Source organism: Callospermophilus lateralis, chromosome 6 (genome assembly GCF_048772815.1).
Source record: "Callospermophilus lateralis isolate mCalLat2 chromosome 6, mCalLat2.hap1, whole genome shotgun sequence".
Classification (NCBI taxonomy): domain Eukaryota; kingdom Metazoa; phylum Chordata; class Mammalia; order Rodentia; family Sciuridae; genus Callospermophilus; species Callospermophilus lateralis.
This window is the reverse complement of record NC_135310.1, coordinates 78,417,768-78,429,840: the sequence shown is the minus strand read 5'-3', so window position 1 is coordinate 78,429,840 and position 12,073 is coordinate 78,417,768. Positions and strand designations below refer to the sequence as shown.

General features: G+C 33.1%; 1 protein-coding gene across 1 annotated transcript in view; it reads right to left on the bottom strand.

Moving 5' to 3' along the window:
- Nucleotides 1-12,073, bottom strand: part of Me1 (malic enzyme 1) — a 150,861-nt gene that overhangs the window by 31,238 nt on the left and 107,550 nt on the right. Inside the window, exons 8-9 of the mRNA XM_076858461.2 lie at nucleotides 2,705-2,802; nucleotides 950-1,063 (exon numbers count right to left, since the gene is read on the bottom strand). Coding sequence (XP_076714576.1) covers nucleotides 950-1,063; nucleotides 2,705-2,802 — 212 coding nt within the window. The remainder of the gene's footprint in view (nucleotides 1-949; nucleotides 1,064-2,704; nucleotides 2,803-12,073) is intronic.

Sequence of the window (12,073 nt, the reverse complement as noted above, 5' to 3'; positions counted from 1 at the left end):
TATTTCACCCATGTAGCTATTTCATAATTATACTATATTTAGGTAAGTGTAACATATTACAATCATAATTAGTGTGGCAAAACATCACTATTATAAATAATGCTGTGATAACATCATCATATGTAAAATATCATATACATTTCTATCTCTACAGGATCCATTCTTAGAATGGAAACAAATGGCCGAGAAGCATAAATCTTTAAAGGTTCTAGATACACATTAAACAGCTTTCCAGAAAGTTTCAACACATTTCCATTTATATCTATATTAAATTACACTGCTTATCACTCGTTAATCCTTAAAATTTACATTCATATAAAAAGGGAATGTATATATATTTTTTAGAAGAGTGGTTGAAATGTACATGTAATAACAATGCCTCATTTCCATATGGCCACATGGTCACATACCCAGTCTTAGCTAGTTCTCACAATAACCCTATGAACTAGGTACTACTGTTTCTGCTAAAGTTGGAGAAACTGAGGTACAGGTAAGTTAACTTTCAAACAGCCTAACTATTTTTAAAGTTCTTCTCTCAGGAATTCCCTTCCAAGCCATCAGAAAAGGGGGCTGAGAGAAAGTAGCAGGTGAAGTGCAGTTATTTCATTTTTTCCCTCCTTCCTTTCTAGCTAGTGTGCAAGCTGGCCAACAGCTCTTAACAAATGGTGCTATATTAGGAGTTTCATCTGTATCAGCATCAAACTGCCTCATTTGAAAACTCAAGTAATTCAAATGGACTGACAATCCATTCGGTTGTAATGAGTGTACATATTGTTGTTCCTAAGTCAAAGTTTTCTTCATTCAGAAGAGTATCAATATGACCATTCAGGTCAAAAGGCTAAACTTATTACACAGTGTAAAGTGGGGTGATGGAAATGGAAGTAGTCTTTGAGATAGTTATCCAGAATGGTATATTGATTTTTATGGTCAAAAAATAATAAATTCTTACCTTAACTATCAATCCTTTTGAGTCAACCAACCATATCTTTTTGATGGCTTTCTCTTTTGGTAAACCTTCTTTCTCCATGGCCATAACAATCAAGTGTGCAATTCCTAAGGCAGCCTGAAAAAAAGGTTATGAAAATAAAAATTTCAGAGGTTGTTTCATGTGATATATTATCAAGGGTTGACAGTTCACCTGATTTTGTCTTTGTTAATAAGGAAGTATAAAATGGCTCTGAGCAAAGTATTTTTTGTCACATTAGGTTGAACCAAATAACAATTATTAACTTTGACTACAATAGCACCACTATTATATGGTTTGCTATTTAGCCACACATAAACCAGTGATATCCTTGATTGTCAGTATTTTTAATCCTATTAATATAATCAAGATTTGTTCCAATGGGAAAACACTGAATTTAATGAGCTGGTGAAACTTGCTCATGGGACTGTACTGTTTATTGTCAGGCTCAAGCTCTTTTAATTAAATTTGAAGAAGGAAGACTAGTCATTGGAATGGGAACTTAACCATTAGGTAAAGGAATGAAATAGACAAAAAAAAATATGTGTTCCCCAGTGTTTATTTACTCTATTTGGACAAAGTAAGTACTGTCAAATTCCCAGTGAGATTAAAGAAATCAACTTCCTTGGTATTTGGTAATTTTTTTGAAATCTATGAAATCTCAATATCTTGTCAGAACAAACAGGTTTTGAACACACAAATTCTTGACAGCTGATTATCAAGATCTGATCTGTGCCATTCATCAAAAACCTTTGCAAATTCAAAGAAATTTACCAAAATTAAACACAGTATGTCAGAATCCACAAAACAAAGAATTCAAATGTTAAAGCTATTATTTAGGCTTGATTTTTATTTCAATTTGAAAGTGAATTTGTGATTTACATTCTGAATACTTATGTCTTGGAATTTAAGTTCTAGTTCATTTATTTTGTTTGAAGCAAAATGAACAAGAAAAATGAAAAACAATATAATGTACATAAATTTCCACAGAGTGATATAGTGTTCTGTTTGTTTATAATCACATTAAACTTAAAAATTTAGTTTCTTAAATGTGTATGTATATGAATATATATATACATACACACACATATGCACAAAGTATTTCCCCATTTATTAATTCTACAGAGACTATAACTCTAGAGATATTTTTGACAGTTTTCCCACAAGAAAACTAACATTTTAATTTCTATTTGGTGGTTGAATTATTATTACTGGAGTCTAATTTTATTTCAAATGATTATATTATTCACAATGATAACAGGAAACAATATAATTTGGTCTTGCTACAATCTCCTTCCAACATTATTTTTTCCATAAAAACATATATAGTTACATATGTGCACATTTAATTTTGAGTTAAGACAACTTTTGAATGTGACACTGGAGGATACTAAAAATCAGCATCAAATATTCCAGCTTGAATACTTAAATACATAATTATACATGGAAAGCTTATTTTTCCTCCATGACACCCTAAATATGCACAATGAAAACCTCTGATAACATTTGATAATCTTGCAAACTTAAAACTTTGGAAAGTATCTTCATACCTCTATACTAAAGTCTCCTATGAAAAATTAACATGCCACGATACTTAATTTGAGAAACTTCAATAAAGCCAATAGTTGTAATATGCTAAAAACAATGAAACAATATTTTGAAACTTAAATTAATGGGTAGTTAACACTAATTATACATTCATTAGTTTAGGAGAACATGACTATTATGCAAGGCAGGTACCTCTCCAGCTCCTTGGAATAGTATTGTTTGATCGGATAGTTTGTTCTTGGTTATTCGAAGAGCTGCAAGGAGACCTGCAACTGCAACAGATGCTGTTCCTGAAATAAGTAATAAATATCCTTGAGTAATCTTCATGTAGATCCTGCCAAACTCTAAGGCTTTATTCACATCTTGAAATCCTCACACAACAGTTTAGCTGGTAGAAAGAGAACCTGAGATTCCTTGCTTGCATATGAAGTGAAATTCTCAGGCTACTTACAAATATTTTAAGATAGTAGCTAACTACTATCCTTGAAAACTTTCCCAAAAATTGTGACTTATTTTGATAATGCAATGAATAAGAGCACAGGTTCTGGATTCTAATTTGAATTCCAGCTCACCCTGGTTACTAGTTGAAAGGATTTAGAGAAAGGACTTTGTATGTCAGTACCCTTATCTATAAAAAAGAGTTTTACTATATGAGACAAGAAAACAGTAAGTGCTCTTAGATTCTTCCACCTAAATTACTATTGAGGTTTTTTGTTGTTGTTGTTGATTTTTTTTACTATTGAGGTTTTGAAATCTATTACTCATCTTTGTACAAAGGAGGCATATAATAAATGCTTGCTTATAATTAAGATGCTGACAGAAAAATGTTTTTGATATATTTCGAATTTAATATTTTAGTTTTTCAATTTGAAAAGGTAACAGTTAATGGCAATTAAAATGATGTTATGGCATTCTTTAATTAGCTTTCTACCTAGATAATCATTGCTAAATCCCACATGTGCTATTATATAAAATTAATGTAAAGTTTACTTGGGATAAAAATTGCATTTTTCTCACCACACCTCACAGGTATAGAAACTACACCAGTTCTAATTATATTACTTCACCATATAAGCTTTCACAGATCACAGAGCATTTCTCTTGCTTTGAACATAGTGATAAAGTTCAGCATCTTTATGGCTTATTCCTGAAATAAAACCCTGCAGTTTTTTGCATTACCTTCCAGCTATGTCTACATTTTACCCCTCAAGTACCATTCTACCTGTTTCCTAGATCATTTGACTGAATAGTAAAGCCTAGTTAAACTTCAAATGCCCTTATTTAGATAAAATCTAGATCAGATAGGTTTGATGAATGACACAATGATAGAGTATTATATATGCCAAATACCAAAGATATTCAACATTTCACCACCAGCTTATTTATTCTTTTCCATTTTTGATTTGTTTCCTTCTTGGATAACTAGGTAGTAATAAATAACTATCACAATAAATAATAATTATTGAAGGCCTACATGTTTCTTTTCTTAAAAAAATCTTTTTCGATGTAGATGGACATAATACCTTTATTTTATTTATTTTTATGCAGTACTAAGGATCAAACCCAGTACATCACACAGGCTAAACAAATACTCTGACTGAGCTATAACCTCAGCCTCTACATGCTTGTTGTGTGTGTTTTATTTAGAGACACAAGGTGGATTACAAAAATAAAGTGCTTAAATTTTTGAGTCACCACTCCAATATTATAAATTGTGACAAGTCATAGATTATACAAAATTCACTCTTCTATGCATTACTTAAAATGGAATACTGTGCAAAAAATTTGGCTGATCCATATAGGGAATATACACTGACAGAATCAGAATGATGTCCCATATACCTGGATTCATTAAAATTGTTAAACAGAGAAAGAGAATTGATATTAGAGAGGTTCAGACATTCAGTTAGTGAGATAATTATCTTACAAATAGAATTGCAAGATCTTTCTATCTTGGGTTCTTTTGAAGTAAACTGGCCAGAAGTTCAGATATCAGAAACTCCTTTCCAACTCTAAGATTGTATTATCTCAAGGGTTTCTACAGATTCTACCAACATCACAAAATTTAACCAGTTAAAGAGTAAAAGTTCAAGTTTTATCAGCATTCACTGTATTTACATTATTATTCTGATTTTAAGTAGAACTGAGTATTTACAGTCAGACAAACAAAATATTCCAAAACAGTCTAACTGTAATGTGGTGACTTATCTTCATATGGTTTTAAAACACAAAATGCTTTAAGTTCAGACATATCACCCCAAATATGGCAAAATAGTATACTCTATCCATACTGGATATGGGAACCTTATATTTAAATATATATTCCATAATATTTCCTGAGGTATAATAAAAGCCCTAATCTTCTTTCCACAGAATTAACAAAATCAGAAAGATACTTCTCACACCACTAAAAATTTAAAAATTTAACTTGTTCATAATTCTTGTACATGGATGGCCTGCTACTATCTTGATTTAAATTTCACTGTAAAGAAGAGAACAAATGTGGAAAACTTCAATTTCATAAAACTTTTTATTATACATTATTACACAACAGCTTTTGTTTTCAGGTTAAAAAGTAAAATTTTAGTAAATCCGACAGTTGTAGGGCTTAATTTATAACACTGTCAACATGATAATAAAGAGATTGAATCTTTCTTAAAATTTTAGAAACTTTTACAGGATGGAAATCCCTAGTCCAAAGATAAAAAATCCAGAGTGTTCTAAAACCTGAAAATTTTTTGAGCAGTGATATGACATCACAAATGGAAAGTTCTATACCTGACCTTATGTGATGAGTTGTAGTGAAAAGAACTTTAAAAATATTTAATCAAATTACCTTCAAGCTATGTGTATATGGTATATATGAAACAAATTTTATGTTTAAACTTGATCCTATACTGAAGATATTTCATTATGTATATGCAAATACATATTACAAAATCTAGAAATGTCTATTCCCAAACATTTTGGAAAAGGGATATTCAACCTACATTTGTATCTGTGTATAATGTGTCTTTAACATAAACAGAAGTTGCCAGTTGTCTTGTGTTTGTGCTATGGTTGTAAATATCAGTCTTATCTTAAGAATGACCTCTCCTAATAATTTGTTAAACAGAATTACTATATAAATTTAATGAGACCAAAACCTACTATTAATGTATGATTATAATGCATTGATTTTTTTAAATGGTATAAAAAAATCAGTGAGACCAATATGTAATTAGAGAATTATAATCTTCAAGTACTATTAAATAAATACGCTAGATAATAAGAACGAGCAGTAGGAGGAGGAGTTCATCTAGACTAGGTTCAAGGCATCTAGAACACATACTACCTGAGCACAGAACTGAGGGATTCACCAGGGTCAAGGACCTCAGAAGGGAGGACATACTAAGTAGGAAGAGCACGTGCAAGACATAGAGGCAGGGATGATGACCTGCTAAAAATAGGAGAATGAATATAAAATTTAGTATTCCTTCTCCCCAACAAAATCAACTAAAAAACCAGAAAACAGATTTTTTAAAAACCAGAGAACAGAAGAGCACTGCAATAAAATTTTAGATGTTAGAAGGCTTTTAAATGTGTAAATTGCAAATGGGTGGTTGGCAAGCAGTAGTAATGGTTACAAAATGAACAGACTGATATGGCAAAATTATCAAAAGGCTCAGCTAGGTGGCACCAGGTTACTGGTCAAAAATCTGCTGAGAAGCCAGGCACAGTGTGCTGCATGTCTGTAATCCAGCAACTGAGGAGGCTGAGGCAGAAGGATCAGAAGTTCAAGGTCAGCCTCCACAATTTAATAAGACCCTGTCTCAAAAGAAAAAAAAATGAGACAACTGGGGATGTGGCTCAGTGGTAAAACCCTAGGTTCAATTCACAAGGACCTGGGGCCGGGGCAGGCGGGGGAAATATACTGAGAAGAAGTTAGATCTGCTTCCCTCTGCTTCTGGTAAATGGTTGACCCTGCTCTAGTCTGAAAGTCTGGGAAAAATACTAGAGGTTCATATTCTGAAGAGTCTGGATTGTAAGAGAGCAGGCATAATTGGAGGCAAGAGTGCCATCCTAAGTAAGATTATGACAAATTTATGTGACTGGGGACGTCACTCATTAATGACTCATTTTGGTCTCATTAATGAGACCAAAACCTACTATTAGTAGTTTTTGCCTAGCGTGTGTGCAAGACCCTGGATTCAATACCCAATACTGAAAAAAACAAAAAGAAGAAAAGAAATTTATGTACTCAACCCAATCTTCTCCTTCTTGGCTCAATGAACACTAAAAGAATGCTAACATTGACAGAAAGTTAATAAATGAGAAAAACTGGAAAAATCCTTTCTGTGGAATTTGAGCAATGTAAGAGAAAAGATCTAAGAGAGTGACAATCAAATTCCCCAAGGAAATGGCCAACAGGCCTAATATGATTTTTAACCAAAACCTATATAATTTATGATTATTTTAGATCACTAATAAAGATTTTTATGTACATTTTCTTTAATCAAATCATTTCCATAAAACAGTATATTTAAAGCACATATCTTTAAAAAAATAAGAAAAAATCCAAGGATCAGTGTGAAAACATTTATTTACATGGTATGGCTGTAATGGTTACATAATTATTTTCCTTGGCAATGAAATGCAGTTTCTGTGCCCACAGTGGGGAAAATATTACATCTGTGGGCATAATGGTAAAAGCATAAGGTTAAAAAGGCAAAAAAGAAACATATGGAGAAAATGTGTCATAAAGACACAATTTTGGTGTGGAGAAATGCATAAAATGGTTTGGTCATTTCTAGTCAGAAGCCCAATAACTTGCCAATGGTTTTCCATAGCCAGAGATTAGACATTTTTTTTTTTTTTTTTTGAACCACATCTTCTTCTTTTCTGAGATAGTAAGACTCTGAAATTTCTATGAGGAAATAAGCAATCATTCAAGTGTGGATTATATTTTTAAGCCAGATAAGCTGGGATGAAGTAATGCCTCAATAGTGGTGACTTACAGGAGAAATATTCTGCTGTGAATCCTCTTGATTCCTCCATGCCCTTCTCTTGACCCTGAGGTGGCTGCTGCCTCAAATTTCCTGTGCTCTAGACTGAAATTCTGATGGACCCCAAGCACTGATCTCAAAATTCCTGGCCTTGGCTGGTGGAAATTCTCATCTCAATTCCTAGTTGCCCCTTTTTTTCTTTTTTAAAATGATTCGAATTTAACATTCTTTTTATTTAAGTAAACTCTAATTCTCACTAATTCTACATAATGGTTCAAAAATCATGTACTATTGGTCTTTAACTTCTAATATGAACATTTCTATGAGACCCACAAAATAAAAAAAAAAAAAACATTCTAAAGAAAGGGATAGGTCTGTTAAATAATTTACTTAGTAACTCTTCTACAGATCATCTAAAAATGAATTGATAGTGACTTGAAGACACTGGTCTGCAAAACTCAGCTGCAAAACAGCATCAAAAGCACTCTACCATTATGCACAATATTCTCAATTAAGCTATATTTCTATAGTTCACATATAGGATTCTTAATATCTAAAATTTTACAGCTTATTCCCTTTTTGAATCTTTCCAATATTCACTTCTTATGAATGAGTATTCAAAAAGAAAATTTAAAAATTAATAAAGCAACATTTAAATAGCTTAAGTATCTTTAGCTTGAAAATGGGCACTAATGTATAAAATATAATTAATATCACAAAGAATTTGAGGAAAGATTTAGCCAATTACTTTAGTGTACTTTAGAAAGTAAAATGAAACAAATGATTTTTAAACATTTTAAATTTAAATAGCTATGTCCTATTAAATAACTTAAATATGGTAATTTTTTTTAGTTGTAGATGGACACAATAATTTTATTTATTTATTTTTTATGTGGTGCAGAGGATCGAACCCAGTGCCTCACATGTGCTACTCAAGAGCTCTACCATTGAGACACAAACCCAGCCCCAAATATGGTAAATTTTAAAAATTATATTTATACAGTATGTTTCAGTCAATAGGGTATTTTCACAAATAATTATTTTGTCCTCAATAAATTGCATGAGAGAAGACTGTCATTCCCAGTTTACATTTTAACTGTTCTTTGCCATTTCCAATGACAATCATCTTTAGTGCACTTTGGCTATCTTCCTCCTAAACTTCATTTTGGTGCTTGCCATCACTCAGAACTAATTCTTCTTGAAAGTATCATATTAGAATACCTCGCTTATGGTCTATAATCTCCTACTTTTCAGTTCTTTTATTCAGTTACTGTCACTGTGATAGGGAACTGGCAGATGTGAGTGATAGGAACATGGGGTTAAGGAAATAATTCTATAAACTGGGCCCACTGTGCTGACCCCTACATGCTTCTTTTTTTTTTTTTTTTTTTTTTAAAGCAATTTACCTGTAGCCCTGTCTGGCTTAAATTGACAGGATATATTACATTCCTCAGCAAATGAACTGTTATCTGCAAGGAGAAATGCAGTCCCAAAATGCCGGCCAAAAAACCACAAGTTACCCTGAAGGGGGAGACTTTTTGTGACCCTTATACAAATCCCAGAACTCAGGGAGATAAGAATAATTCCCCCTAGCCATAAAATCTGTAAGAACAGGTTCCCATTAGAACGGGTCAGCATGGGCCGAAGTGACCTAGAGTTGTGACTCCCAGAAACGTACTGAAAATCTGATGTCATCCTTCTGTCAGTGAAAAGTCCAGAGATGAAGGTGGGCAGAACTCCCTGGAAATTTCCCTGGGAGACCCCAATAAAAATGAAGGGCAGGGGACATACACCATCCCTCTCATCTCTGAGATGTCGCTCTCTCTTTTCACTTTCCCTATCCTCTCTGATAGACTCATGCCTGCTACTCTGAGCCACATGTCTGAAATCTTTCTAGCATGATTTGAAGAATCAGGATTAGAAGGGGGTTTTCTCAACAGACTGCACTTCGTGGCAGGCCTCTGCCCTGTAACAATAATACCTGATCTCTGACTTCGTGGGATATCTAGGCCTCCACCGGATCTAATAGTCCTTGTATCTTCACTTCCCTCCTTTTCTAGCTTGGTGTCACAGTCATCACTTAACTTTTTGCTCTTATCCTGTTGTCCTTTCTATATCTAATGTAGATAAACTCAACTTTCCATGTTGGTCTCGTCCATTCCTAAACTGCTAAACTCAAGCCACTCAGCCTGCTGATATGATACATTTTGTTATATTCAATTTCAACCAGATCCTAAATGACCATTTATTGAATCCTTTTATGTTTCATAGTCAATTGGCTCTTTAGTTCTCTCCTACAGTAATTCTTTCAGTCTCTTTTTTTTTTAGTGTCAGAATTTCAATTCTTAACAAAAGGAAGTTGTTTTATAATTTTCTGCCATAGGTGAGAAAATTAATAGAAGGGTTACATAAATCAATAAAATTCCATGGCTAGTAAGGAGCAAAGCAAATCAGTTTGACTCTTAGGTTTGTGTTCTTAATCCCTACCTGTAATAATGTCGCTCATTTTTCCTGTTACTGCCCTGCCGTTCTTAGAGTTCTTCAAGGCAGAAAGAATCACAGACACAATCAATCACCTGTCTACTTTTAACTTTATTGGCATTTTCTTAGAACAAAAAAAACTGGATTAAGGCAGCAATCTTCAATTTGGCTCCCATTCAATCTTATTCTCTATATTCTATAGACAATGTGAGTAATCTTTCCAAAATACAAACCTATCCTAGTCTAGTGTCATAGATCAATTCTTTCTAGTTCCCTCAAATTCAATCATTTAGACCAAAGATTGGCAAACTTTTCTTGTAGAGAGTCAAACTGTAAATATTTCAGGGTTTGTGCAATGCAACATCTATCCCAGACTTAATTCTGCTGTTGCAGCAAGAAAACAGCCATACACACCACAGACACAAAGTGGCATATAGCTATGCTACTATAAAACTGTAAAAACAGGCAGTGGGCTTTTTCCAAATCCTGCTTTAGATACACCACATTTATTCATTCTGGGCTAAGCACTGTGTTAATGATAAAGGACGCAGAGATGAGTAAAATGGCCATGTCCTTACCCTTGCCCAGCTTAAAACTTTGTGGGGAGGGAAGCATAGTTGTTTTTTTTTTTTTAACTTACATAAATATATAAAGCTACATACAAGGAAAATAAAAAGTATATGCATCAGAATCTATAAGGTGGATTAGACCTAGACAGGGATTCAGAAGATCTCCATGAGACACAACATGATTGACATGAGGCATGGGGGGTGGGGAGAGTATTCTAGGAAGAGAGATCAACATTTGGATACAAACTATAAATAAATAAATAAATAAATAAATAAATAAATAAATAAATAAATAAATAGTAAAAGCCGGGTCACCTTAAGATCTGAGAAAGGATATTATAGCTAGAATGGCAAAAATAATGAGACTATAGAGAGAAAGACAGGGCTCTATGAATTTTGAGCCAAATTCAGGATTTTAATTTTTATCCTAAGTACAAGGGAAAAACATTATTTTAAGGAAGGAATAATATGGCCTGATTTCTATATCAAGGAGAGAACTTTGCCTTTGTTCCCCACTAAATCTTCAGCACTTAGATCTATATCTAACAAAAGGTAGAGACCCTATGCAGAAAACATAAGATGGGGAAGTAAGAGAGAAAGTGAGTAGACTTCCTAGAAAATACCAGTTGCTTAGGAAAAATAATAGTAACTTATACCAGGATAATGAAGAAAAATCTATGGAAGAGACATTTTTATGACAGGAAATCAAGACTTAGTAATAGGCTATATTTAGTGGGAAAGGCTGAAGAACAGAGAACTCTCAGAAATTCACTGAGAATACTGGAATAATGTTAGGTTTGATGAGGAAATAAGATTTTGATTTTGGGTATGCTGAATATGAAATACCTTTGGTATATCCAAGAGAAGATGTTAAACAAAGAGATGGGCATACAGCCTGAAATTCAAAGAAGTAGGAGCTGGAGAAATAAATCTGCTTATCACATATGTGAACTTACAATATATACCTAAGAAGATATAACAAAAATTTAAAAAGGGGGTCTTGAGACTGAGCATTGAAGTATTCTTTCATTTAATAAACAGACATAAAGAATGAACCTGCAAAAAGAAAAAAAAAGGCAAATAGCCAATAAAACAGGAAAAAGTCATAAGAATACTATGATATGGAAGCCAAGAAAAAGAAGATAAATCAAGAATATTGAATGATACTGAGAATTCAAGAAAGATAACAACACTGGAAAACATTTACTAGAATTAGTAAAATGGAAGCAATTTGTGATCTTATTTCAAGTTCCTTAGGAACTCTTGTCTATATTTTTCCCTCTCCCTGCCTATAAAGGAACAGTATGCACACAATTCTTATGGTAAAGCAGCACTGGATGGGGGGGCAGAGTGAAGGACAGGTGTGAGCTAGAGAGAGTTTAAAGTCTTAAGTAGAAAAACAAAGATGGCATGGTTAATGGCAGGCAACCAACTGTCTATAAAGATAAAAAATAAAATGTGGCACACTGTACACAAAGAGAACACTTACTGGGGTGAAGCTTAGAAGTTGTGACTGACAGAAAAGA